The sequence below is a fragment of the Urocitellus parryii genome, chromosome 2, assembly GCF_045843805.1.
Source record: "Urocitellus parryii isolate mUroPar1 chromosome 2, mUroPar1.hap1, whole genome shotgun sequence".
Classification (NCBI taxonomy): Eukaryota; Metazoa; Chordata; class Mammalia; order Rodentia; family Sciuridae; genus Urocitellus; species Urocitellus parryii.
Window position 1 is genome coordinate 14731704 of NC_135532.1, and position 27685 is coordinate 14759388.

General features: G+C 41.1%; 1 protein-coding gene across 4 annotated transcripts in view; it reads right to left on the reverse strand.

The window, feature by feature from the left end:
- Cldn10 (claudin 10) overlaps positions 1-27685 on the reverse strand; it is a 101641-nt gene that overhangs the window by 12999 nt on the left and 60957 nt on the right. For 3 of the 4 annotated variants that reach the window (XM_026400027.2, XM_026400018.2, XM_026400007.2), the window contains exons 2-3: positions 1745-1906; positions 1576-1657 (exon numbers count right to left, since the gene is read on the reverse strand). In XM_026400027.2, coding sequence (XP_026255812.2) covers positions 1576-1657; positions 1745-1906 — 244 coding nt within the window. Of the gene's footprint in view, positions 1-1575; positions 1658-1744; positions 1907-8224; positions 8490-27685 lie in introns of those variants that run through there. The other variant, XM_026399999.2, reaches the window with a different exon arrangement.

A 27685-nucleotide genomic window follows, 5' to 3' on the forward strand; every position in this document is an offset into this window, starting at 1 on the left:
CTTCTGGGATTACAGGTGCCTGGCTCATATGATTTTTAAGATGCAGAAAAAGACATCCTTAATAATTATCAGAAAACAAAAACAGTAACCTCAAAAAGATAATCCAGAAAACTTAAGTAATGTGTTTGATAGAATAAACCATGAGAAATATGATTTTGTAGTGCATTTGTATCAAACCCTGAAGGAAAATGTATCATTTAAAACATACTTCATTTAAATATCATTAAAATATTTCTGATCTTCATTAGTATAGTTTCAGATATCATCTCAGTGCATAGTGTCATGTGTTTTTGTTCCCATTTAGTAAAATTTCTAAATGAAAACTAACTTAACATGTGCAAAAGAGACTCACTGATTAAAACTATGTGTGGCATCCTATCACTAAAAATTATGAAGTGGAAGATTGTTGTAAATCACACATTTTATAGCAAGTATTTTAGAGTTTGACTGTCTGGTTTGAATCATGGTTCAATCAGTTTACTAGTTCAAGTTCCCTTAATCACCTTACTTGACCTCTTCCCTCAATTTCAAAAAAGGGAGTCCCAAGAAGACCTATGTTATAAGGATGTGATAAAAATAACATAGTAGTATTTGCAATGCCCTGCTTGCACATAGTAGGGGCTTGATGTGATAGCTATTTTTTTCATTGTATTTCACGATTTGTGCATTTCCTATTTGTAACTTAATCACACTAAAAACAGAATTAGTAAAGTTAGAAGATTTCTAAATCCACTAGAAAAAAAGTAATGTCCACTTGGTCAGTTATTTCCATAATTTACTTTTTAAAAATGTTATAATGTTTGATCTGAAATTTGTACGATAATTACCAGTCTGGTTGATCGCAATACACACCCAGACGCATGCAGCTTTTGGCAGGTGATCTGAGCATACTCTCATGTATGACAAAAGATTTGATCTAAGGTTATTTCTGATTTGGTATGTCTGGGGTTTTCCCAATCCAAAGAAATACACCTAAAGAAACCATAAAAAGCAACAGCCCATAGCTTAAGGACAACAACAAACAAACTGAGCTCTTAATGCCAAAGCACTCATCTGCAACTGAGATCAGCCACTCTCATCTGTACCATGCTGCTGGAGCAAGTTTTTTTAAAAACTGTGCATCATGCAGTTTCCTCATAAAGGTAGATGTGGTGGAGCTTGTCCAGGCGGAACACACTGACCAGGCCTGGAGACTAGCACCTGGCAAATACTATTTTGGATAAACAAAAATCCAGGCAAGCTTTTGATTTCCCATTCTCACACCTCATCACTCTTTCCTCCCCATCTCTCATCTCTCTTGCATCTGACTTGAATCTGATGATGTATAGTAGATAAAGTCCATCATTCTCAACCCTATACCTTGAGCTCTTTAGAGACAGCCATTATGTAACTTTAATGAAGTAGTCAAATACATCTTTTGTCAATGGGGCACATAAATTGAACGATGTCATCAAATACCATTTACCAGTACGTTGCATTTTCAAATGCCATATAGGAAATTCATGTCTCTTAACTTAGGACATTAATTTATATAAACTTCCTGCAACTAGAAATATACAGACCAAGAACACTTACTTTTGCTCCACATAGTGAGGATCAAAGAATTCCGTTGTGATTTTGTTTGCATACAGGGAACAGCCAGTCATTGAGCACAGCCCTAAAACGCATCAGAGGGAAGCCCTGTGGTTAGTGTCATCTCATTAACATCATGAAGTACCTTGTTTGGAAGAAAGTTACTCTTTACCTGACAGGATGAATACAATCCCAGCCAAACAAGCAATTTTAGCTTTGGCTTTATCTGAGCCTCCGACTTTGGTACACTTCATTCCAAAGAGTGCAAATATGGAACCAAAAAATCCCAGGCTGACAGCAGCAATCATAAGTCCTCTACATGCCTGGATATAACCTGCAATTAGAGTAGGTCATTCACGTTAATATTGAACATGTGGCTGTCGGGGGGAAAATCCTCATTTTACATTGCCATTCTGGATGATTGTTCTGTTGTCCAAGGGGAGAAAAAAAAACTCAAGGCAAGACAAGCAAGGAAAGAGATGTCGCCTGCCTCTATCAAAACTCTCTAACTCCTTTGCATGTCAACCTTTTAAATAGATATTTTGATGGTTTTGACAGATAAAATTATAGAATTTATAATTAGGTAGCAAGACATTCCAAAGGGTCAAACCTTCCAATATCAGTGAAAGCTTATAAATGAGACTAATCAGAATACCTTCAAAAACCATGAGGAGTCTAAATCAAGAAGTATTCTAATAACATATTTTTTAATCAAGGCACATAAAGTTGGGCTTTAAAAAGCATTGTTTGAGAGAAGAGTAATTTACAATTATTAAATGAACTGTTTACATGTAAATGGATGCCTTTAAAGTACCCTGAAAATGTATTCTGTTAGTTTGCTGGATCAGCTCTCCTGCACACTCGTTTTCTTATTTCACATATTTTTATTTGTACAGCCAGGGTGATGGCAAATTTCAGCATGGCTTTTGTCCAGGCACTAACACATTTAAAATTAACATGACTTAAACTTTCACCACCCAAGTCATTTTCATTTCAGTCTTAAATGGTGCCATATTTCAATCCGAAATAACGAGACTAGCTTGTATTAAATATAAGTAAATATTTGCTAAGCAAATAAGCACATGCATCAGGTTTATGTTGGAAATTAAACTTTCTAATTGGAAAAAGCTCTTAAGATAAAACAAGTCATTTACAACTTTGCATTCAGGTAAAGTTGACAATAATAATACTGAGATCATTATAGTCATAAATTCAGGGAAGTGCTGATGGCTACAGTCCCATGTTTCTTTGGAAAAGAATGAAAACTAAAGTTAGAATCCTATTCCTAGGATCCACTTTGAAGAGCAAATGGGAGCTTCTCTACCTACTTAACTGGAACACAATTGCAGGCTACAATGACAATGACTTCTATTTTATAGTGTGAACTACTTCTATAAAGAAGAAATATTCACTGATGCTGAGCCTGTCAAAAAAAGTAAAAGAAACTTATTTTTAGCAAAATGGGATAATGGAGGATTCTTTTGATAGCAATAATCATGCTCAGGGCTCTCTGGGTCTCTGCTACCAAATACCCAGCTAGCTCTATTTTAAACTTTGACCAGGTGAAAAGGCTGAAGGAAGGCAGAGAAAAGAGGCCTGCCAGTCCTGAGCAGGAGTAAAGAGAGTCTGCCAGGATAACCCAAAGTAGCTCATCATTTACACAAAACTACTGGCACAATGTAGTTTCTAATTTTTGAGAAATTCACTTAATCTTTGGTTTTGAGTTGTTCGGGATAACTCTAAATGTAATCATCAAATGGAAAAATAGTGGGGTTATGCACACATGCATGTATACACACACACACACACACACAGAGTAGTCCCCCACTTATTGCGTGGGGTATGTTCCAAAATCCCCAGTGGATGACTGAGGTACTACCGAACCCTGTCTATACTGTTTTTTCCTATATATGACAGAGTTTAGTTTATAAATTAGACACAAGAGATTAATAATAACTAAAAAATAGAAAATTATAATAATTTACTATAATAGTTCTTTAAAACACATTATTTCTGGAATTTTCAATTTAATATTTTTGGACCATGGTTGGCCTTGGATAACTGAAACTGAGGAAAGCAAAACTATGGATTGGTGGAGAAACCACTGTGTGTGTGTGTGTGTGTGTGTGTGTGTGTGTGTAAAGAGAGATATATACACACACACACGTATACATTCCTGGAAAACTTTATCATATACCATAATTTGCATTTACTTTAGTTACTTTAGTTACAGGTTTTATTAAAAAGGCAGATGGTCTGGAATTTACCAAAGGGTTAAGTTCTACAATCTGGTCATTCAGAACAAGGAATGCATTTTCCCAGATGGTAAACAGCAGTTAAGAGTCCCAGGCCAACTCAGTCAACCCTTAACATGACAGGGAAAATAACAGTAGTCTTTTCACTTTATGCAGTCTGTCATTCTGAACTCTCCCATTTCAGACCTGCTCTGGTCTCTTGGCATAAGCATGAGAGGAGAGATGGACCAAGCAGATTCTGAATGGCCAACCCTTCTTTTGCGCCAGCTGGAACCTTGCTGTCAAGCCAAGGCACCTCTCTGTGCATGACCACAGTGGCAATAACTTGCTTATGTTCTGCACAGACAACAGAAGGCCCCTCACAAGGACAATTAGCCAGATTTTCTGAAATGGGGAATCAAGAGCAGGGAATAAACTGCACCTATCAGCTGCAAAAGAAATCAGGTTGTTGGTGAGCCTGAGATTCTTAAAACGCCCATGACTTGGATCTTAACAGACTTCCAACAAATTTTTAGAGTTTATCTTTTGCAAGGCACACAAACCTCTACAACCTAGCTTTTTAATAGTTCCTGAAGGCAATACTTATAAGTAACACCATCAAGTGAAGTGGTAGTAAAAACCTGGACAAGGAGGCCATTATTTTTGACAGGTCTAATTTACTGACACCGTTAATAGCTAATTAACACATTAAAGTGCTGAGGCATGAACATATTTACTTAGGAGTTTTCTGAAGTATAATTTATAGTTAGTTCTCCTGGGAGAATGAGCAAACATTCCCACCAGCAAAATAAATGGCAAACAACCTGGCTGAAATGATTCTCAGCTGAGGTTCAAGTGGTGCTTTGAAAGAAAAATGGATTAGCAATGAGCAGAAATCACTAACTCATTCAACCTTGAAATTTTCAAATTGCAACTTTACACTAGTGAATTCTGCTGCTGGAGGAAATCTTTAAGCTGTCCCTTAAAAGTAAAATGTTGTCCAAATGACATCTTCCTTATTTTCAATTGCAAACCAGCAGAAATGAAAACATCCACTTGGTGGAGGCAATTCACTAGTAGCACCTTTGTTGATATTCAAGGGGGAAAAAACGCTTTTTTTTTTTTTGGTACTAAGACTTGAACCCAGGGGTACTAAACCTTTCAATCACATCCTCAGCCCTTTTTTATATTTTATTTAGAGACAGGGTCTTACTGAGTTGCTAAGTGCCTTGCTAAGTTGCTGAGGCTGGCTTTGAACTCACAATCCTCCTGCCTCAGCCTCCAAACCACTGGGATTATAAGTGTGTGCCACAATGCCCAGTGGAAAAACATACTTATTATACTAGTAGCTTTGCAAATCCTTTGAAAGACGAATGAATGGTGGAAGACAGTAACTTTGAACTTCAGGTCCGGTGCTTCTATTTACCTGTGGCATGTCTTTGATTATATTACTAATCTCTCTGTTTTCTCATCTGTAAATAGGGATAGCAGTGTTCACTTCAAAGGATGAATAATAGGAGCAAAGTGTCTGACGAGTAGCGAGAAATTCATCAGGTCATCCCTTCCATAATACCAAGAGCGATTCTAAGCAGAAATGAGAGCTGGATGCTTAACATGGCATAACATTCAATCTAGACATTAGCTTCACTAGGCCTCATTTTCCTTATACACAAAACTGGAGCAGTAATGATACCTCCTGAGGGTGGGAAATCAGAGCTTTGACCTCAGATAGGAAATTCAGATAATGATCCCATCATCTGCCCAAGAGGCTTGTTCTTCCGTCTAGCACAGGAAGAGGGAGAGACACAAGCTTTCTCTCTTCCTTCATAGGTTCTCTTTTCCACCAAGAGTTCATGCCTAGTTTAAGGAGCAGACTGGGCTGCTCAGGACTGTGGCCACCGTAGCCCAAATTTGGTGTCTTTCTCCTGCCACTTCAAAGGCAATGTCAGGACCAGCACCCAACAGATGTGCCTGTCCTGGGAGTATAAGGCAGCAAGTTCACAAGCAGAGGGCCCCTGCTCTGGAAAGTCCTACTTCCAGGTGGGGGAAATCAACCCCCTGCATGTGAAAATGTGACTTAACCCTCCTGGGAGATACAGAAAAGCACAATTATCATTTTGCAGTAGGAAATGCCCACTTAAGCCACAGAAGGCAGGGTCAAGGAAGAGATAAATGTGATCTTGTTAAAAATTTCGAAGTTCTGTTAGGACATCATACAGTTAAAAGACAAGCAATGGGAGTGGGGATGTGGCTCAGTGGTAGAGCCCTTTCCTAGAATGCACAAGACCCTGGGTTCAATCCCCAGAACTGCAAAAAAGAAAAGAAACGAAAAGAAAAAGACAAGCAATCGTCTGAGGTTGCAACATGCATATGGAATCAAGGAGTGACAAATCACCTCAATCAAGAAGAAACAACAAAACCAAGGGTGTAAGATCTGAGCAGGTAATTCAGAAAGAGAAAAACAATACATGATAAGATGGTCAAAATCACTGGGAATTGGGGAAATACTAATTAAAATGATAGGGCGATCAGAGCTGTCACTCATAACACTGGAGGAAAAAGTCAATGGTGAGAATGTGGAGAAGCAGCTCTTCTCTCTCATTAGTGGAAGGAGATTTGGCAGAATAAACTGAATATCAAAATGCATGCCCTACTTCTTGGCAACACCACTGCTCAGTGGGATAGTCTACAGAAATGCATATGCACACAAAGAGGTGAAGATAAAGAATTTCAGTAAAGTTGGAAAGGGTCCAAGGTCCACAATGGATAAATGGTTAAATAAACCAGTTTACTCAGACTAATGAATACTATGCAGCAGTTAAAAAGTGTCATTTCCATCTTGGGAAGACATATTATAAATTTTAAAACACTGCAGAACATATCATTTACTCTTTTAAAGTCATTTGGTACTCACAGGAGCACACAGGAAAGTCATTTGCAGGTCAGGTGGCATATGAGTATCACTCATCTGCTCCACTCCCAACCACCTCTAGGACCTGATGATGAGGCACTATGCCCTCCCTCCTCCTCACCACCCCACCTGCCCAAAATCAGGGAACCACTGCTCCTCACATAGACATATAAGGGAAAACTCTACCATTCTGCAGTTAATAATCTTCAGTGCATTTTGCTTCTCTTTGTCTTTCCATTGTTCCCCAACTGTCCCATACAAGGAAGCATACCTCTTTGGTCAGCTATCTTGGACAACAATAGAATTACAAATAGAAGAACGCTCCTAGGACAGTAACTGTCAATCCTACCGTTGCCAGCGTAAACCACAGAAACAAGAGCCCGCCTGTTCATCTACCTGGATGTGTGCTCTGCAAAGCACAGGAAATTCAACAGCAATGCTAGGGCATAAACAGTGTTCTGGCTACTTATTTTACACAACAGGACAGACCCGGGTGCCACCCTTCTAAAACCAGACACGTATTCTCTTATACCAGGTTCCATCAAATACTGGATTGAGCAACAGTTTGCTTTTCATTGCAAGCACTGTCTCAGGGGAATCGAATCTTCTTTTATTTACCCAGCTATGCAAATAAAAACTGCAAGCATGGTAATAAAGGAAAAAGCCTCAAATCTGGAAATAACACAAATGACAGTTTCTGCCAGGAGCCATGAAGTCACTTGCTGCAAAACCCTGGAAGAAAGGAGTCAGAACTTGAGCATTGTGTCAGCGAGACATCAACTGCTCTCTGGAGGCTAAACAGAGCAGGTTTTCTGTGTCGTTCTACCTGTGTGGGTACAATGCAATACAGTACCCAGCCTGGTTACCCAAACCAACGTGGGCGAACATTCGCTCAGAGAGAACGCAAGGAAGATCGCGACGCACACACGGAGGCTGAGATGCGGCACTTGGTTCCCAGCACTGCCCACCCTCTCCTGGCGCTTCATCGGGGCATAGGCACGGGCTGTTTATCTTCCCAGAACTTGGAAGTGTTAAAGCCTATGCAGAGAAGTTTGTAGAAGCGACTTTAAGGGAAACAAGAAGAACCTGCAATATGTTCCTTTTTTCCCCACCGTGCGTACTTTTAAGAGAACCAAAGAAACAGCCAAAGGGGGCTCTGGTCAGCTTCTTGCCTTTTAGTGATACCATTTTAATCAGAAGCCAGCTTTTTGTGGGGAAGAGGAACAAACCCTGTGAATTCCTTGTCCTAACTTTACGGGGGAGACGCAGGGACTTCCTGTGTCCTCAACTCTTAGGACCAAAACGCTCCGCCACCCTGACGCCTGAGTCACCCCACCAGAGCCTGTCTGCGGTCCCGGGTTCAGAAGGCGCCCCCACGGGACGGACACCCTGGGGCAGCTGCTCCTCCCCGCTCCCTCAGACCCTCGGGGCAGAGGCGGCCGGGTCTCCACTCAGGGCGGTGGGGCCAAGAGCGCGAGGAGCGCGGCCAGGGGCGAGGGAAGCAGACCGTCCAGCGCCAGCATGGAGGGGAAGTCCTTGCAGTTGGAGACGCCCGTGGAGTCGGTCACGCACGTCTTCCACAGGTTGGCCCAATAGGTGGCGGTGGTGATAACCGTGCCGTCGATGGTGGACACCTTCCAGTAGTCGGTGGGCAGCGTGGAGGACACCAGGACCCAGCCGGAGATGGAGACCATGAAGGCGATGATCTCCGAGGCGGTGCTCGCCATGCCGCAGGATGCAGCCGCGCTCGCGCCGGCTCTCGCACTCCCACTCCGAGCCGCGACCCCCGCGGGCCGGGCCCTGCGACTCCGCCTCCAGCCGCTGCCTCCGCCCCCGCCCGCCGCCGCCTCCGCACCGACCCCGCGCTAGGGGGCGCGCGCGGCCCCGCCCGGCTGCCCCGGTAGGTCGATGGCGAGGGCGCGTCGGCTGGGGAGCAGAGGGATCCCGGGGCGCTTCCCCTGGGTTTTCTTCAGCTAACTGGCCCGCCGCGCGCGGTCGGGAGGAAGGCTGGTTTGTCCCTGAATCTCCGGCCGGGGGTGCTGCGGAAAACGGCCCTGTCATTAGAGCTGGGCAGAGAAAAGACTGGCAGCCAGATGTGGACAACCTGCTGGCCACCCCGCCCCGCCCTGTCACCTCCATCCACCCTGCCACTTTTTGCGGGAAATAGCCTGGCTTCCTGAGCACCGTGTAAAAGCAGGGCAAAAAGCCTTCTGAGTGCTCTGAAAGGACGCGGTAAGGAAATGCAGCCTCGGTTTGCTGAAGTCTAAAGGTGTGCGGGCCAGGCTTGTTTGGGTCACCCGGTTTGGCTCATCAAGGAGGGATCACGGTGCCGGCTCTGGCCCTGAAACTGGCCCTGCCTTGAAAATTCTGCTGTTCTTTTTGGGTCCGGTGGTATGCGGAAAGTCACTGTAAAGAAGTGCTTGCGGGGCTCAGGCCTAAATTCAGGGTGGCAGCAGATGGATAGCACGGACTCCGGGGAGCTTGGCTTCAATCTTGGTATGAAATATTGCAGCCAGCAGCCGCAGTGCTGGCGACCCCTGCTAACGCAAGCACTCCTCCTAGGCGTGCACCCAAGTCATGCTCGAATCCCCCTTCCTGCTCCCAGCGTGGTCAGTCCTCTGAAGAGGTGACTGTCACAGTGCAGTCCGTTTGCTCTGTCTCTTGTTTGACTTTTTCCAACCACCACCAACTTTGGCGCCTAATCAAAAAATACACTCCTTCATTCCTTCATCCCTTCACTGCTGTCTTAGGGCAAACATAAAGATCAGGGTGTACTTCCAGCCCATGAGGTCACGAATCTGGGCATAAGTCAAAGAACAAAGACACTTGCTTTATTATGGGTTATTATTTGTCCACTTAAAGTTCTCGCAGTTCTTGGTATGACCTTTTAAGATTCACTTCTTGCCAAAAGTAACCAAAGGTCCAAAACCTATAAATCAGTCTGCTTCAAGAAACTGGTTCCTAACGCTGTTTTCGAAATCTTTATGAGGGATACTTTGGTTCATTGTGAAGAATTTAACTCCCCCCCCCCTTTTTTTTTGTCTGTGCCCCCTCTCCTTTTAAACCAAATGGATGCAGAATGAAATTAAGGTGACTAGGTGACTGGGATATAATCACCAAGACTTTGGTTTGGAAGGACCATGAGTGACCACTGGGACATGCTCCACTCAATACAATTATCCCATTTTTAGAATAATTTCCAGCCCTTGCTCCACCAAGTGTTTAGCACATGCAAGGCTTTCATTCTGTTTTGTTTTGACAGCACTTTTAGGAAACTTTCCTTTATATTGAGCCCAAATCTTTCTCTCCTTAACTTTGACCCAAATGCCACAATCTGAGCTCTGAGGCAGCGCAAGTGAGGTCTGCTCATGCAGCTGTGGCAACAGGTAGGTGGTGTGTGCTTGATCAGTCTCCTGGCTGTGTGAATGTGAACCAGGGTGGAGATGGTTTGTTTGGTGGGAGGCAGTTTCTCTATGGTTCTGCTCTTGGTCTCAGTTTGTCCCAATGAGTTGCTTTGGGTTCACTAGTGGGTTAATTTAGAAACGAAGTTTGGGAAGCACCTTCCTAACCATTTCCTTGTCATCTTCCCAGACATTCAAACCAGTCACCTTTAAGGAGCAAATGTCTTCTCTTCTTTTGTGTGATTTGCCATAAAGTGCTTTGGTTTCCTGCCCCCTGGCACATTTCCACTGTTACTTCAGTGCCATATTTCTTTCTGAACCATCTATTTCTGATCCAGTTTGCTATTTAGAAAACGTAAATCATTAGCTGACACATTCCATGTGGAGTTGCCTAAAATTAAACATCGCACAAAGTTTGTACCACATTTTTTGGCTTTGTTTAACGGTCTCTTTGTTTGCTGTATCTTGCTCTTGGTAGGTACTCACTAAATTTGTTAATGATTTCTTGTTTTTACTAGACAAGAACCTGGCTTACTTTTGACTGGAAAAAAAAAAAAAAACGTTGAGTATTGTGACCTTTAGGACTCAGGCAGTTTATAACTGGTTGCTTATAAATTCCACTGTTTGGATCCAAAGCCACATTGGGTTTTTTTTGTTGTTGTTGTTCTTGTTTTTATTTGGTACCAGGGATTGAACCCATGGAGTTCAACCACTGAAGCACATCCACCCAGTTTTTTATTTTTTATTTTGAGTCCAGGATCTCACTAAATTACTGAGGGCCTCCATAAGTTCAAAGCCACATTGTTTAAAAGAAAGAACTGTGATGATTGGTTTGGTGTTTTAGACCAGACTCCAAAAAGCTACTATCTAATGTAGTTCTACCCATTGCATTTTTAAAAATCCATAAACTCAGGCCATCACTGCAACATAGCTTCCAGAGGAAACAAATTTTGAATTCTAACCTGGAACTCCAAGAAAGAATCCTAACACCTCACCACTCTGAGGAATCGCCACACCAAGGATGCCAGAATCTCTGGGTCAGCCTGGTAAGGTGTTCTTAGAGCTGCCAAGGCAGAGCCAGGCTAAGAGCTACAGCTCTGACTGATTGAGGTTTATATATATACATGTATACAGTTAACTTAGCATAGAGAATGATGTGCATTATGGAAAGAATAAATATTAATCTTTGATAAAAACTTTAAAAAATATTCTATTACTGCAGAGATTGTAACACACAATTTCAGTTTAAGAGAGGTTATAAATACACAAGCAACCCATAAATTAAGACCTGGATGGCAATACTATTAGTTCCTTTGCCAGCTAAAACAGACTGGGGTTGTCATGCCTGTGGGCATGATTAATTTTTCCTTAATCTATTGTCCTTTTTATGAGGCTAAACAATGTAAACTCTTTTTTCTTTTTCTTCTCTAAAATGTACTGCATATTTACAGTAAAAGATACATTTTAGAGCCCATATGTGCCTGACCAAAGAATGAAAAATGTTAACTTTCTTTAATACTTAAAGAATGTCATGTAATGAAGCAAACATTTATTTTAAAATGTCTTATATCTTGCCATTTTCAAACCACATAATCCAACATGAGAATGTTCCAAAAACAAAATAGACCAAATAGAAAAGATTTTTTTAAAAGAACTAATGCATAAATGGCATGTTTCACCTTAAGATTATACGGTCCCAAATAACCTTTGCAGTTAATCTGCAAACCGATTTACAGAAAGTACCTTTCAACTGATAAATACTTCCTTGTTTTCTTTAGGATTGAGCTCACTGAAAATTTTATATAACTATCCATAACAGATTATTCTTAATTTATATATAAAAGTGAACAGATTGAGAAAACTGCTTTCTCTAAATTAATCAAAGGAGTATCTTAACTATAACTTGATCTTTACAAATAGCTGCAGATTTTTTTTTCACTGTGAAAAACTAATTGATCCATAAATTAGAAATTTTTACCTGATGATAACATAATGCCATGAAATATATTATGCTTTCCACTTTTGAGACCTTAGAATTGGAGGTTATTTCTCTGGCATGATTGTGATTGTTAAGGAAAAATAGAGGAATCCCCCCACCCTCCAGAGTTGTTCAATAGGAATGAAAACCAGTTTAGCCAACTGAACAGGAGATTTGCAGAAATTCTTTACTTGAGATTCGGTTCGCCAGCACAGGTGTGCGTTTCAACAGCTCAAGGATTTTCTAAGCATCAAATTTGGTTTCAGTATACATTAGCTCCTTCCTAGATTCCAGCGAGGTGGGGTGCTTCTAATCAGGTGGGAAGGAACTGAAGTCCTAATAATTACTGTATTAACTAAAAACAACAACTGCCCAGGAGCCAAAGATTGTTCCACCAGGGTGAAGAAGACATTAAGACCAACACTAAGATATCAAAAGAGCATATCTGTGTTCTTCTTCTTTCCATTTTCCCATAACACTCTTAGTTTCTGTATTCTGTACATGGGTTTTATGATATTTATAATCTTCTTAGTATGAAAACTTCATACTGATATTAGTAGTTAGGAAATAAACAGTCTTATCAATGCATCATTGTTTATATATAAATGTATATGTTTATTCACTTTTTTTTTGCAAATTATAAATATGCAGTTGCCTTATTTCGTCATTTGTCAACCTGTGAGACTGTCCTGTGTTGGAATGTTTCCACGGGACCATTACAAGTTGATGCCACTTACCGTGTGGATCTGTTTTCCTGCATTCATTTGAAACACACTCATTCTCAGTTCTGAGCTAACTTAGGATCATCTAGGTTCCTCCTGACCCCTGGAGGGTTCCTCCTGAGCCCCTGGACAGTTCCTCCTAACTGTCTTTCGATAATAAACTAATCTAGCAGACAAGCACCGGGGAGAGAAGCAAGCATTTCCCTCTGGGTCCTCACTGCCTTATTTTCTATCTGCTGTCTCCCCACTTGGCTATGTTAGAAGAGGGTGTATCTATAGGGGTACATGGAGAAAATGTTTGAAAGGTTTGTACATGTAGTCTTATTTTCACTTTTTTCCCCTTGGTACTGGTGATTGAACCCAGGGTCACTTAACCACTGAGCCACATCCCCAACCCTTTTTTATATTTTATTTAGAGACAGGGTCTTGCTGAGTTAGGGCCTCACTAGGTTACTGAGGCTAGCTTTGAACTCAAGATCCTCCTGCTTTAGCGTCCAGGCATGTGTCACCACCCCACCCTTTTTAATATTTTATTTTGTGACAGGGTCTCACTAACTTGCTTAGGGCTTCACTAAATTGCTAAGGCTGGCCTCAACCTTGCAATCCTCTTGCCTCAGCCTCTCAAGCCACTGAGATTATAGGCGTGCCCTACTGTAACTAACTGGCTTATTTTCACTTTTTAGTAAAATTAGAAACATGCTAAAGCAAAGAAGTTCAGTCTGTTTATGAAAGAAGGTGAGGTGGTGGAGAGGGGACAGACAATGGGCATAAGATTATATTGATTGGTGCAGTCCACCTAACTTGGTCAACATCACTTCTTCAACTATAAAGCAGGAATAAAAATAGCTCCTTTAAAGCTGTTGTGAGGATTAGAGGCAAGGCATGTAAAGGTTTGGAATGTGGTGGATGCTCAGTAAACAACGGATGTCATTCAGTTGACTCATGCTTTTCATTTCCCTGGGTCTTTTTAAAGCTTTAAAATTCCATTTCCCATAAAAGTGGTATTGATCGGAGTTAGACTCACTTGCAGTAAGTAAATATGGATGAACTGTGTTGCAGCTATTCAAATAAAAAGGCAGAAAGTGTTCAGTAGAATGCTAACAAAGGAGAGGTTGCTGCCAAGGGTGAGAGCAGAGGGAGTGGAGGCAGGAGCAGGGAGATTAGGCCAGGGAGGCAGGTGGGACTGGGCAGGGGTGCCTAAGGACTAGAGGCGGGAGTGAGGAAAGAAGCTGAATTCAAAAGGTCGAGCAATCCTCCTGCCTCAGCCTCCCAAGCCACTGAGATTATAGGCGTGCCCTACTGTAACTAACTGGCTTCTTTTTACTTTTTAGAAAAATTAAAAACATGCTAAAGCAAGGAAGTTCAGTCTATTTATGAAAGAAGGTGAGGTGGTGGTGCTCTTGTCCCAAGAGCAGTGGATAGACATACAAGTACAAGACAAGTGCTAACAGAAATGTAAGGAGAGAAAAACGGGCTAAGAAAGAATGGATAAAGAGGTGGGAAGTCAGAGGTGGGTGAAAGACAGTAGGAAAAGAGGAGAGACATCTTACAGCCCTCACCCTTCCGCATTTTTAGGAAGGGGTAGTAAGCAACACAGGTATTGCCTCTCACTAAATGGAGAGACTTTCACCTGTCCCTGGCCCTCAGTGGAACTGGAGCAATGCGTGTTCCAAACTTCTCAGGAGTCCCAGATGTACCACATGGCTCACTTCATAGGAAATTAAAAATTAATTCTTTCAGGATCAAAAATACATGGTCTTATAAAAAACATACCCATAAACAAATTATTAACTTTTCCTTCAAAATGTAGATTTTTCCTTACTTTCATCTAATAAACATTGATATTAGTATCTTTCAGGTAAGTGGCCATCCTAAGCAGGTGTGTTCCATCCACATCTACTGGGTGTAAGAACACACCAAAAATGAATTAAAACAATTTTAAATAACTTGATTTACCCTTAGTTTTCATCAAATTGCTTGCATGATCAGAAGTATTTGAACAAGGTACCTAATTTCCTTATTTACATGTGAGTTTAGATTTTGCAGTAGGGGAATTACGGTTCACTAATACTGTGTTTAACAGTCTCCTGGGAATTGCTGACCCATTATATCATGGGTTTGGTCTATTTTTTTTTTTTTTTTGGACTAGGGGATTGAACCCAGGGGTGTTTAACCACTGAGCTACATCCCCAGCTCCTTTTTTTGTGAGGTAGGATCTCGCTAAATTGCTGAGACTGGCTTGGAACTTGGGATCCTCTGCCTCAGCCTCCCATTTTGCTGGGATTGTAGGCTTGTGCCACCACCCCCAGCTTGGAACATTTCTCGTAAAGTGAGTGTGTCTGTGTGTGTGTGTGTGTATGTACATGAGTGTGTGTGTGTGTGTGTGTGTGTGTATTACACACCATATAAATAGTTAATTACAATGTTCTGTGAAATCGGTCCTCTGCATGCTTTGAGTTGTAAGAGGCTGGGGTTCACCTCCATGAGCACTTGCTCACACCACTCTACAGTTCATTTCTCTTTTGCTGTCATTTCTAGAACAGTATTAGTCACCAGTGAATCAATTCCGAGTACAGTATGGCAGGCCTGTAGCTCCAGGCGTCCTTCCACCCGCTGTGAATATGGTGAACAAAACAGAAGAAGCCCAAGTCCAGTGAGGCTGACGATCCCCTGGGGAGCCTAGGAACAGGTAAGAATGTGGCATCATAGGTCACATGTGCTGAAGAGAACAATAGCTGGTGGGGGCTGTGAGGTATATAAAGGGGGTGTTCTTAAAATTTTAATGAGGTGGCTAGGGAGCCGTCTCTGGGAAGGTCACTTTGTGGTAAAGACTTGAAGAAATGAGGGCATTGAGCACGTGGAGAGCTTTAGGCAGAACATTCCCAGAGAGAAGAGCACATTGAACTTGTCCCAAGAGCAGCGCAGAGGCCACTGGAGAGGTCAATGGCTGCAGCAGAGACTGAAGGAAAGAGTAGGAGAGAGAGGCAGTGGGCCTCGTGTGTCTACCCATGTGTCTGTGTGTCTGTGTCTGTTTTCCTGCATGTTCTGTGTGTCTACATGTGTGCATGTGCCCACGAGTCTGTGTGCCTCTGTGTGTCCACGTGTGTCTCTTGTGTGCGCGCGTGCATGGGTGTGTGTTGGGGTGTAGGTTTGTGTAGCTCGCACAGGGCCCCGAGAGTCCTAGAACAGCTTGTACTCTGAGTGTGATGAGAAGACGCTGGAGAAGGGGAGTGACATCTGACGTGTTTCCGCACTTCTCTGAGGTCAGCCTGGGGGGAGGCAGTCTGGAGGCAGGATGGAGGCTACTGCAAACCTCCAGCTGCGTGGGGAGGCAGCTTATCAGCTGGTGATGTCTGCGTGGTTAAAAAACAGCCCAGTGTTGAATTTGGACATATTTTGAGGGCAGAGCTGACACGATTTGCTGAGGAACTGTGACATCTGAGCCCAGCCAAGGAAGACACCAGGGTCTGGGCTTCTACCCTAGAGGGATGCAGCTGTCTTTTACTGGGATGAGGAACCCTGTAGGGATAGGGCGGCCCTCAGCACTTCTGTGGGAAACCTGTGGGTGTGAGTTCCAGTGGACAATCAGGAGGAGATGCCGGGAAGGCAGCTGAACCTGCAGATCCACAGAGGGACCTCTGAGGGCCACCTGTGGTCGGGTGGTGGGTGACATCGGGAGACTAGTGAGATCCAGGGCTGAGTGGAGACAGAAACAAGAAGAGGGGGAGAAGGCATAGCGCCCCACAGGGGAGATCCCAGGGCCACAACCCTGGAAGCCACGTGAAGGAACTGGATTATGGAGGAAGGTGTGGAGCCCAGCCCTGGTGAGACGGCCAGCTGCAGGAAGAAGAGGCCATCCAGCCCTTGGTGGCCTTGGGGAGAGCTCTTTAGGTAGAGAGGGTGGGAGCAGCTTCATTGACAAGAGAGGCAGAGGTGGAGATGGAAGGACAGGCAGCCTTCAAAGGGAGGAGAGAGGGGTTTGGAACCTGGGAAAAGCATTTTATTAAGATGAGAGACATCACAGGTTAGGGCCTTCTGAAGCTTGGAGACTGGAGTATGATGTCCACGCCAAGGACCACACATGGCCATGGCCCATCCCATGCCTGGCTTCTCCCACACCGTACACCCACATAGGTTAGCTCCCCTAAGAAAAGAGTTCAGACGCCGCTTTTCCTCTACATTTATGTGTCCTTGACTTTGTGTAAGAGAAATCCCTTAGTTTGATATTATTTAAAAATCAATATGACAAACCTCTTATTGTTCTAGAATTACCAGAGTTAGAAAGCACTATTTAATTCCACATTTTCAAATGAGGAAACTGGAATCCAAGGCAACTTCTTAATGCATATGAAGTCATAAAGCATGTATTGGGGTATTGTGTTAATTTGTCACTTTGGATACCTCGTTCTTCAAAAATGTGTGGATTAAAAAATCATCTGAGCTGGGCGCAGTGGTGCGCGCCTGTAATCCCAGTGCCTCTGGAGGCAGAGGCAAGAGGATTGCGAGTTCAAAGCCAGCCTCAGCAACAGCAAGGCACTCAGCAACTCAGTGAGATCCTGTCTCTAAATAAAATAAATAGGGCTGGGGATGTGGCTCAGTGGTCAAGTGCCCCTGAGCTCAATCCCCAGTACAAAAAAAAAAAAAAATCTTGAGTTTAGTGCTGAAGAAAAACATGAATTTGAATAATATCTAAAAGTTGAAAGCTATCATATTTCTCCTCAAAGATATATTGATGCTGATAAAATACAAGTAACTCACTAGGTGTTGTGGTTCAGGTTCATGTGGAATCATCTCGGTAAATGACAGATCATGAAAATGACGGAACATGAAAAGAGAGGAAGTCACAATAGGGCTGATATGCTGATGGGATGGCAAAGCCTAGACACACCTCTCTTTTTGGTTCAAAGCAATAGCTGTTTCTATACTTAATGTAAGGTTTGCGAAGAAATAATAAAAAGAGCTAGAGAACAAGGTTAGTATCATGTTTTGCCTGTGATTATTTCAAGTGCCACACCTCTAGGATGTCTCTCGCATTAATCTCTCTGATAAAGGAATAGACCCTGTGTCAGATACTTCCTCACCTTATAGTCTGTCCACCTATATAATCCTATTGTGTTAAGCAGCGTTGCTTTTTCCAATCAGAGCTTCTTTTGAAAGATTATATTGTAATTTTTTGACACAGTAAATCAAAGCAGCCAATGCTATTAAGCAAACCAGCATGTTCTCTTTGTCCTCAAGTTTCTAGTTTATATGCTGTACAGGAGAAATGTAAAGAATAATATGCTGTTATTTCATGTTAATTTCCAAATGTAAGCTGGGCATGGTGGTGCACACCTGTAATCCCAGTGATTTGGGAGGCTGAGGCAGGAGGATCACAAGTTTGAGGCCAACTTCAGCAACTTAGAGAGACCCTGTCTCAAAAAGTAAAAAGGGGCTGGGGATATAGTTAAATTGTGAAGAGCCACTGGGTTCAATGCCTAGTACCAAAAACAAACTAACCAAAAATGCTAATAATTTCCAGATGTAACTGAGAGGATCAAGTGAATTAGAACAAGGCTATTACAGAACTAGTAATATAGGTGTTGGATAAACAATTGTTGAATTCAATTTTATTAGTCAAAAAGGATAAATGACTTAAAATATCAAATAGAACATTAAGTATAAATTCTTAAAAATATGTGTAATTGTTAATCTTTATTCTTTTCAAAAAATAATCTTATTACATGAAGAAATCCTTTTAAATTATGACCTTGTTGTGAATATGAGACTGTATTGGTTTATACTTCAAATAATCAAATTAGTTCTCAAATCATCACTCCTTTTTGTCTTTTAAGCCCCGTTGTGTACACAGGTATAAATATTGTATTTACCACTGAAGAATTTTCTACAGATGGTTTGGAATCATACAATATGAATTTAGAATGATGCAGCATGCTTTTCTATTTGTTTTGTTACCTACAGTCTACTTGGTAACTTCACGCACAGATTAAAGCTGTTAGTTTCTTGTCCTCTTTTCCCCAATAGCTGATGAATTTTGCCTTTGGAGTCACTTGTATTTCATCGATTTAGGGGAAAAAACACAAGCTGAACTCTCAGTAGCATACTCCTCCTCAGTGACACCTGTCAACATGGAGCTACCCTTTCTTCCTCAGTACCTGGGAATTCCCAGATGACTCTCAGTTTCCAAGCAGAAGACTTTTTAGAAGGGTGGATTTCACATCCCCACACATACAGGTGTTTGCTTTACCTAATCCTGGGCAAATGTGAATGTGGCTGTTTATTGATCATGACCTTTTTTCCCTTTTCCCCCTGTGGCCATGACTGTGACTTGGATATTTGCCTCTAACTTTTCTGCATTATTTAGTGAGTGCAGTACACATATTTCCAGTGCAATGTATTTTTTTTCCCCTGGCTAAACCTGGCCCAAAACAAACCACCCTTGTGACTATACTTCAAAATCACTTTGATTTTGGAAGTACATGCATTTGTATTCTAAATCAAATAATCCTTGTATTCCTGAGATAACAGAATTTAAAGGCTGTTATATCCTCCAGTAGGTTGTAAGGTAACAAAGACAAAATACCATTTTTACATAGGTGATATATAATGTCACATAGGCAATTCAGTCTTGGGAGTGTGGCTTTTTGCAATCATTACATTTGGTTGCACTGGGCTGGCATTTAGAGGCCCTGACATCTTGCCCTTTCATTGCCTTTTTACTAATCTACATTTTCTTGGGCACATTTTTACCTGTCTTAAAAGTGAGTGTTGGAGAAAAATGAGTGGGCTGTGAAAGAAATCTCAAAAACTCTGCCTCGTCTAACAACAGAGGAGAAAGTTTAAAATGCAGTGGGAGAAAATTGGTTCTTCCTCCCCTTTGGTACCAACACCGGAAAAACAAGAAGACGTGGGGAGAGAAAGGAAAAGAAAACCCGGAGCAATGGAGGCTCAGATGCAGAGCCAAAGTGGACACACAGATGACAGGAGAGTTGGAGTCACAGAGAGGGCTCTTTCTCCCACCCCAAACAGAGATCTGCCCTTGGGTTCTCCAAGTCGGCTTGAGTTCTGCCCCTGTGTCCCAGCTGCCCCAGTCTCTCTCACTTGTGTCACTTGCTTACCTTGGTCCCTTAGAAGAAAACCCGGTAACCTACAGCCTGGACACTGCAAATTCTCTCTGCTCCAAGTGTTGGGAAGGAAAAGCAGAAGGAAGAATGAGTTTGGTTCATTTTATGCATATGGCCTGATTTCCTTTAAATCTATTCGAGGGCATTGGTGCCTGTGTTTATTTTCATGGTTGGAATTAAGCAATTTTTAGAAGGTCCCATGGCAGGTTAATGACAGAGCCAGATTTAGCATGCACAGCTGCTAACTTCTCAGTGTGGGTCCTGGGCCACGAGGCCACGTGGCCATTCCACCCGGTGTTTCAAATCACACACTTCTCAACTGCAAGGAACTTTCTATGCCCATTGTGTGCGAAAACTTTATTAAACCTAACATGTCAGAAAAAGCTGAACATGAAAACCTCAAAACTTGAAAAATACTTCATATTACTTTCAGTTCTATTTAAAAAAAAAAAAAAAGTTCACATAGTAGTAAGTTAGTATTGTTGGTGTGACTGAAAAAAAAATATTCCCCACCCAAAAAAACCTCCCTCGCCATCTCAGTTATGCAAACTATGGGCTCAGGCTTAATTATATTTTTAAAGGCAATAAGGGCCACTGAATTTAAGAATTAACATCATTTCTCATTTCCCAGTTAGAGCCACTAGTATATATATACTAGTGTACACACACACACACACACATATAGACATATTTTTGGGGGGGTGATACTAGGGATTGAACTCAGGGGCACTCGACCACTGAGCCACATCCCTACCCCTATTTTGTATTTTACTAGAGTCAGGGTCTCGCTGAGTTGCTTAGCGCCTTGCTGAGGCTGGCTTTGAACTCTCAATCCTCCTGCCTCCTCCACCTGAGCTGCTGGGATTACAGGTGTGTGCTATGATTTTTGCTTATTGTTTTGTTTTTTAACTTGTTGCTGATATTTTTAAAGGATACATATTTTTCATGTAACAACTAAAAATAATCTCTTGTAATTAATATATATCCTCTTAGATTTCAATGATAAGTAGTTCTTAGAGGTAAATCTTTCGGAGAGGCATTGAAACAATGCTGTGTTCCCACATGCCTCAGAAGAGACCCTGAATAGGAAAACAGGTTCAAAACCACTGTATCGCTTGGGCCTTTTTCTTCTGTGTTGTCTTGAGAAACCCCTGAAGCTTTGGCACCTCTGTACCCTTCACCTTCACACAGCTGTCCTCACCCACTAGGTTTTTTGTGTGTGTGTGTGTGACGGTACTGAGGATTAGAACCCAGGGCCTTGTGCGTGGTAGGCGAGCACTCTACCAACTGAGCCATCTCCCCAGCCCTACCCTCACACACTTTCAGCAGTTGATTGATCTACCTTCTTTTGATGGAAGGCAAAAGAAAGTTTTAGAAATATAACAAAATTTGATATTATGAGACAATTTGAATATTTTAAAAAATTGCCTCTAGGAACGGACGGGAAGGGGTTAGAGTTGCGATAAGGGGGCACAAGGAAGAGAAGTTATGAGTCCCAATAATCCAGAAAAAAAATATGGTCCAGACTCTGCCCTAGAAAAGATGAGATTCCTTTATATGGTGAGAAAAGGAAGAAGCTGTGAAATGAGAATTTGCAGCTGAACACACACACCGACCTTGTGCATGATGAAGGAAGTTCTGGCCAGTCACTAGTGAAATCAATGGGATGAATCAAAGGACAGCACTCCACAACCGTATAAGGAAAGTGAGTACATATTGGTAATTCATTAGAAATAATTTGGTAATGCATTACAGATTGGTAACCAAATGAAAGCTGGAAATAATGCTTGCTTCTTCCTGTCAAGTTGGTTCCCATCAAAAATGTATACACATCTTCTTCAAAGTGATTTTAGACAGATGCATAAAAAAGGACTATAAATCTAGGCTCACCCTGTCTTCTTGTTTATTGGACATTGCCCAAGAGGATGTGGTTGTTCAGGTGCTAGTTAATAACTGCCATTGCTAATCAATTAGCTGCTCAGGTTTCAGTGATCCTCTGCTCTCAGTTGGTTTCCTTTGTAGGGCCAGAAGCCAATCAAAATAGTGTGTCTTCCCTGGACAAGTGTTCATTGTTACCTCGTACCAGCAAAGTACTGGGCAGGAAGGTACACTAGATGGAGAGACTGACCTTGGAATCCAAGCCAGCTACAGAAAGAAGCAAGAATATGTGAATTAATGCATAGGACCTTCAGATTTGGAACTGCTCTTCTGTGGAATGAATTTGTGCCTTAATCTATGCATTTTGTTACAGAATTTGGCTAAGTGAACTTCTTTCCAATGAGGGGTATTTAGGTATATTACTACCTAAATAGGTATATTAATACCTAAAATGGCTTCCTCTTCGTAAGTCCTTCCATTTCTACAACTTGCATTTGGGAAACTCAATAGGACTTTAGTATATCTCTGTCATATCATTCCCCTAATAAAATGCATATAAATTATGATGACACCAAAGCTAAAACTGAGATTGGAATTCACATTGTTCCTTCTAGTCACCAGTCATAGTGTTTTCTGCATGTTGGAGGAAGGGTACATCCTGGGTAGCTGCTGAAATATGAAGGATTTTCCTGTGGCAACACACATACACATAAACTCCCCAAACCCATGAGCCGTGAGCCACCCTGCAGAGTCTGAACTGTATGCCTTCGCTAGGGATCCTTTCATCTGGGGTAGAATGGAAATACATCCTAAAATTAGAAGCCTGTAAACAAACTGGGTTTAGTTTTTCCACTTAATGTTTAATTTTAAAACATTCTATCTAATTTGATTTGGTTACATTCTATCTAATTTGATTTGGTTACCCAAAATAGAAAACCCTTAACTTTTTGTGTCTTTCCTTCAGTAATAGTCTTAGCTCTTCTCTGAAACTGCTCTGATGAAGCAAAGAGCCCTTACCTAGCCTTGGACAGGGCAGGACTGAGTTCATACGCATGCATGTGCCTCATGTTTCTGCACTAAATTACGGCAGCTGTGAAATTAAAACACTACAAAGAGCAAATTTTATGAAAGACTGTACAATATCACATGAGAAATTTGCGCCCCCCTATTGGATAAAACTGTTAAGATATTTAAATGCGAACTTAAAAAAAATGCATTTGATGGCTTAAAAATAAACAGTTTTGTTGTAAAGACCGTGGGAAAGGAGAAGAAAGAACAGATGTGAGAGACACTGCAAAGGTAGTGTGAACAGGGCTGCAGGGCAGAGACTTTGCACCTGAGAAAGAAGACGACAATATGAAGGGCACAGAGTTAGGAATCCGTAGTTTTCTTTTAATCAAACTGTGTTGGGAAATTTTATCCAATGTTAAACTATGAAGTACTGTTTCTTAAGGCCAATCTTATCCAGAAAGTGGGAAAAGCAAATGAAAAACCTCATCTTCCTCATGAGGCTCTAAGTTTCATACCAGTAAGGACAAATTTTCCCTTGGGTGATCTTTCTGCTTGGATGCAGCGGATCTCAAGGACTGGTTTCTTACAGATTTAGGAAAATACACAAACTTATTAAAGATCTCTTTGGGGACTATTGAAAATGTTCATTTTTCTTTTTCAACCAAGCATCGTGACAGAGTTGTCTCTCATCAGAAACTCTCTTTCTACCTGCCCACCCTCCTCTAAACCCACTGCCATCTAGTTCTCTGCCTTCCTCCACCCACTGGAACAAGTGGGTCACAAGTGGCTTTGCATTGTCTGATTTAGTGGCCATTTCCCATTCCTTATCTCGGTGGTTCTCAATGCACCTTTTGACACAGTTGCCCAGTTCCTCCCTTGTGAAATACTTTCTTCCTTTGCCTTCTCTGGCCCTTGTTAGTGATGTCTTTTATGGTGTGTGTGTGTGTGTGTGTGTGTATAAAACTGCTTTAAAACTCTTTTGGAAAGAGAAAGTCTATAAAACCTTAAAATGCCATTTTATTATTGATATGAGTTAATGAAGCAAGAAATGCAAAAACAAAATAGTATTAGGATAATTAAAGTTTACTGATTGCATGTCAAAGAAGATACATGTTGCTCAAATGATCCCTCTGGTGACCGTGTAATTAGGAATGGACTCAAATGCTCTCAAGGAGAGCACAACTGTACTCAGAAGCTGTAGAACAAAGAACCTTATGTTAGCTCTGGGTCAGGGAGAAGTTCCTGAGGAAAGGCCTGGAGCTGAGGCTTGTGGAATGAGGGGGATACTCACACAGTGCTCAGGGGAGAGCCTTACAAGAGAATCAGTGGTCTGGGTAGGGACTATGGTGGAAGTAGGTGAGAGAGAAGACAGGATCATTGTGCAGGGAGGCGTAGGCTGGGGCTAGCTGCTCCCAGTGCTGCTGTTGAGCTCAGGGGATCTTATCTTTAGGCCTTATTGTGTGTGGGTCTGGCCTTTGCTCCACGGTTCCTGGCTGTCCAGTGGAAAGCATGAACCCTTCAGGTAAGAGCCAAGTCTTGGGCATCTTTGTATCCCACACAGGTAGTAAATGCTCAGGGAATATTTCTTAATTTATTGGACCTACCTAAAAACTTTTCCTCTGCCTCTTCTTATCCCTGTATAATTATCAGAGGACACTAAAACAGGTAGGTATGTTGATTTCTCTTTTAACAAATTGAACACATTTGTCATTTATTGTTAAATGGCCTCATTAGAAGGCAATTCTGTGAAATGTATTGGGACAGTGGTACATCCAAAGAAAATCAGTCCTTTCTCTTAAAAAAATCTACATCCTTTCCTCCTTACATTTGTATAAAAATATAGGAAGGTTGAAGGAGTTTTGCAGTGAACATCCATATTCTATGCCCAACACTCAGATTCTAGCATTAAACATTTGACTGGGTTTATTTGCCTGTTTTCTCTCCTTCCTTTCCTCTATTCATCCTTTAATCCATTTTACTTTTTTTTGAACATTTAAAAATAAATTGTAGGCATTAGTACAATTTCTTCTAAATGCTTCAATGTGCATATTACTAGCTAGATATTAATATTTAATTTTTTCTTGTGATGTGAAATTTACACATAATAAAATGTGTAAGTACTAAGTGCACACAGACTTTAGACAATGCATATATCTGTGTAAATGAAACAATCTGCTGTCAAGATACAGAACATTAGGTCTCATACCCTTTCCTAGTTTTTCTTCTTTTTCCATAGATTAGTTTTGTTTGTTCTAGAATTTATCTAAGTAGCATCAAATGGTATGAATTCTTTTGTACAAGGCTGTTTTCACTACTAAAATCTTATTCTGAAGCTTCATCCCTGTTGTTGCATGTATGAGTGGTTTGTCTCTTATTTTGCTAAATATTGTCTAGTCTTGTAGTTATCACAGTTTGTCTATCCATTTTTCTACTGATGAACGTAGCACTAGGTCAGTTTTAGACTGTTGCAAATAAAGGTGCTATGAACATTCTGATACAAATCTCTTTTTGAACACCTATTATGCTGGATAATATCTAGGATCACAATTACTGGGTTGTAGAGTAGGTTGTTGTAATAGTATTTTGTGTTATTGTTTGGGAAAAAAAAAAGCCTTACTTTTTCCCCAAAGCGTTGTACTATTTTATACTTCTCCAAACAATGTATAAAATTCCAGGTCCTTACCAACATTTGATGTTATCGGGTCTTTTATGTTAGCTATTCTTGTTCAGTGATATCTCATTGTGGTTTTAGTTTTTATTTCCCTGATGACTTATGATGTTGAGTACTTCATGTGCTTATTGCCCATTTAAATACTTTCTTTGTGAAGTACCTGTCTGAATCTTGCTCCTTCCCCTGTGCTGAGGACTGAACCCGGGGCCTTGCACCTGCCAGGCAAGGGCTGTACCACTGAGACACATCCTGAGCCTGTTTGCTCACTTTTTAGAGATTGTTTCTCTATTACTGTGGGAATTCTTTATAAATTCTAGATATCAGTTCTTTGTCAGAAATATTTTTAGTGAATATGTTCTTTCCATGTGTGGCTTGTCTAGTTTCCTAAAGGTATCTTTTGACAAGAAGAAATTTTAAGTTTTGATGAATTCTAACACATATACATATGTGTGTATGTGTATATATATATATATATATATTTCTTATGCTATTGCTTTTTATGACCTGTATTATGAAACTTTGTTTTATCTTCAAGACATGAAGATACACTTATGGTTTTAGCTCTTATATTTAGGCCTACAAATCCATCTCTAATAAATGCCTGTGTGTTTGGTGTGAGTTACTAGTTGAGGTTCATTTTTCCATGTGGCTCTCTAGGTACTTTAGCACCATTTGTTTAAATTCCTGTTGGATTTGTCTTTGTTGAAAATCAAATGCTTGTATAAGTTCAGATCTATTTATATGTCTTTAAAAGCGTAAATATTCAATAATTGACATCAAGAAGTTTCTTTCTTAAATATCATCTCTTTAATTTTCACATGCCATAACCTGGGTAAGAATTTCACGAACGGGACAGAATGACTTCTGATGGCCTTCTAGGAAAATTGAGACCCTGTGACTTTAAAGTATAAAGCAGATTCTCTCTTTCAAGGATTTAAGTTCCATTATTGATGATCAAATATTGTAATCGTTATTTGAAAATGAAGGCCTTAAAAACGTAAAAGAAAGAACTGAGTCAACTATGTTCCTGCATTATACCCTACGTTAAAGTTCATGATATTTTGTTATTTAAGAAAGATGATCAGTTTCCTCTTACTGAAGTCTAATGTATTGAATGGAAAAATTTCTAGGAACTTAGTAGATGAACTTAGATACATGGCTTCCTTCATTTATTTTTCATTTGTAAAGAAAAAACAACCCACAAATTTTAAACTGTTCCTATTGTAAAGGGTATCATATAAGTCAGTGACTTTCAGGGAAATACTTTGGTGATTTGAGGATAAAACAAGAAATATACATAGGAGATAGTTGATGAACCCAGGGTGTTTTTCTTGGATGTCCAAGGAGCAGGTATTCCCCTCTGGGTAAAGGTCTCAGCTCTGTATGAACAAAGGCTTTCTGTAATGGGGGATGTGCTCTCTTTGCATTATTAGGCTAGAGAGCAAAGTGTCCTCCTTTAGGCTGGGTGTGCTCAGGGAGAGAAGAGCGGCTGCTCTTGGCAGCCTCCCCCGGGCTGGCTGACCCAGGTAGATCTGCTGCTTTGGACACACCAGTAATTCGATCACCTGTTTCCTTCCGGTAGGGATTGCCTGACCACTTAAAACGTGCCAGGAGTCTTTGTCTCATGCCACTCATAAAAGTTGTGGTTGAAACACAAAGAATTTTAATGCCCCTCATGTCCCCAAATAAACAGCAGCTCTGGAAATGTCACAGGGCTTTCAGTGCACAGGAAATGGATTCTGTGAAAAGGATTTAAATAACTCACAGTACACTGTGGAAACTTCCTGATGCTCCTCCCCTCCTCCCCCTAGAACCAAGAATCAACAAGTGTGGTGCCTGATAATGTGAACCTGATAACACAATTTCTGGTTGATGTTGGGGGCACTAAAAATCATAACGTACTGTAGCCAGATGCTTTAGTAACATGGAATTTATGAACTCCTAGTATCTTTTTTGAGTCAAATATAACCAGCTTAATGTTTTAAATAATGAAAGTGACCTTCCATAGACATTATATTGAGTTTGGTTCTAGGATAATTTACAATGTTTCATTACCATAATTTTGACAAAAAAAAAAAAAAACAACTGGTTACATCTAATAAGTTAGTTTCAAGGGAGGGCCAGCACCTGCTAAACCAAGGAACAACAATGTTAAACTCCAAATCATTATAAACAAATAAAAG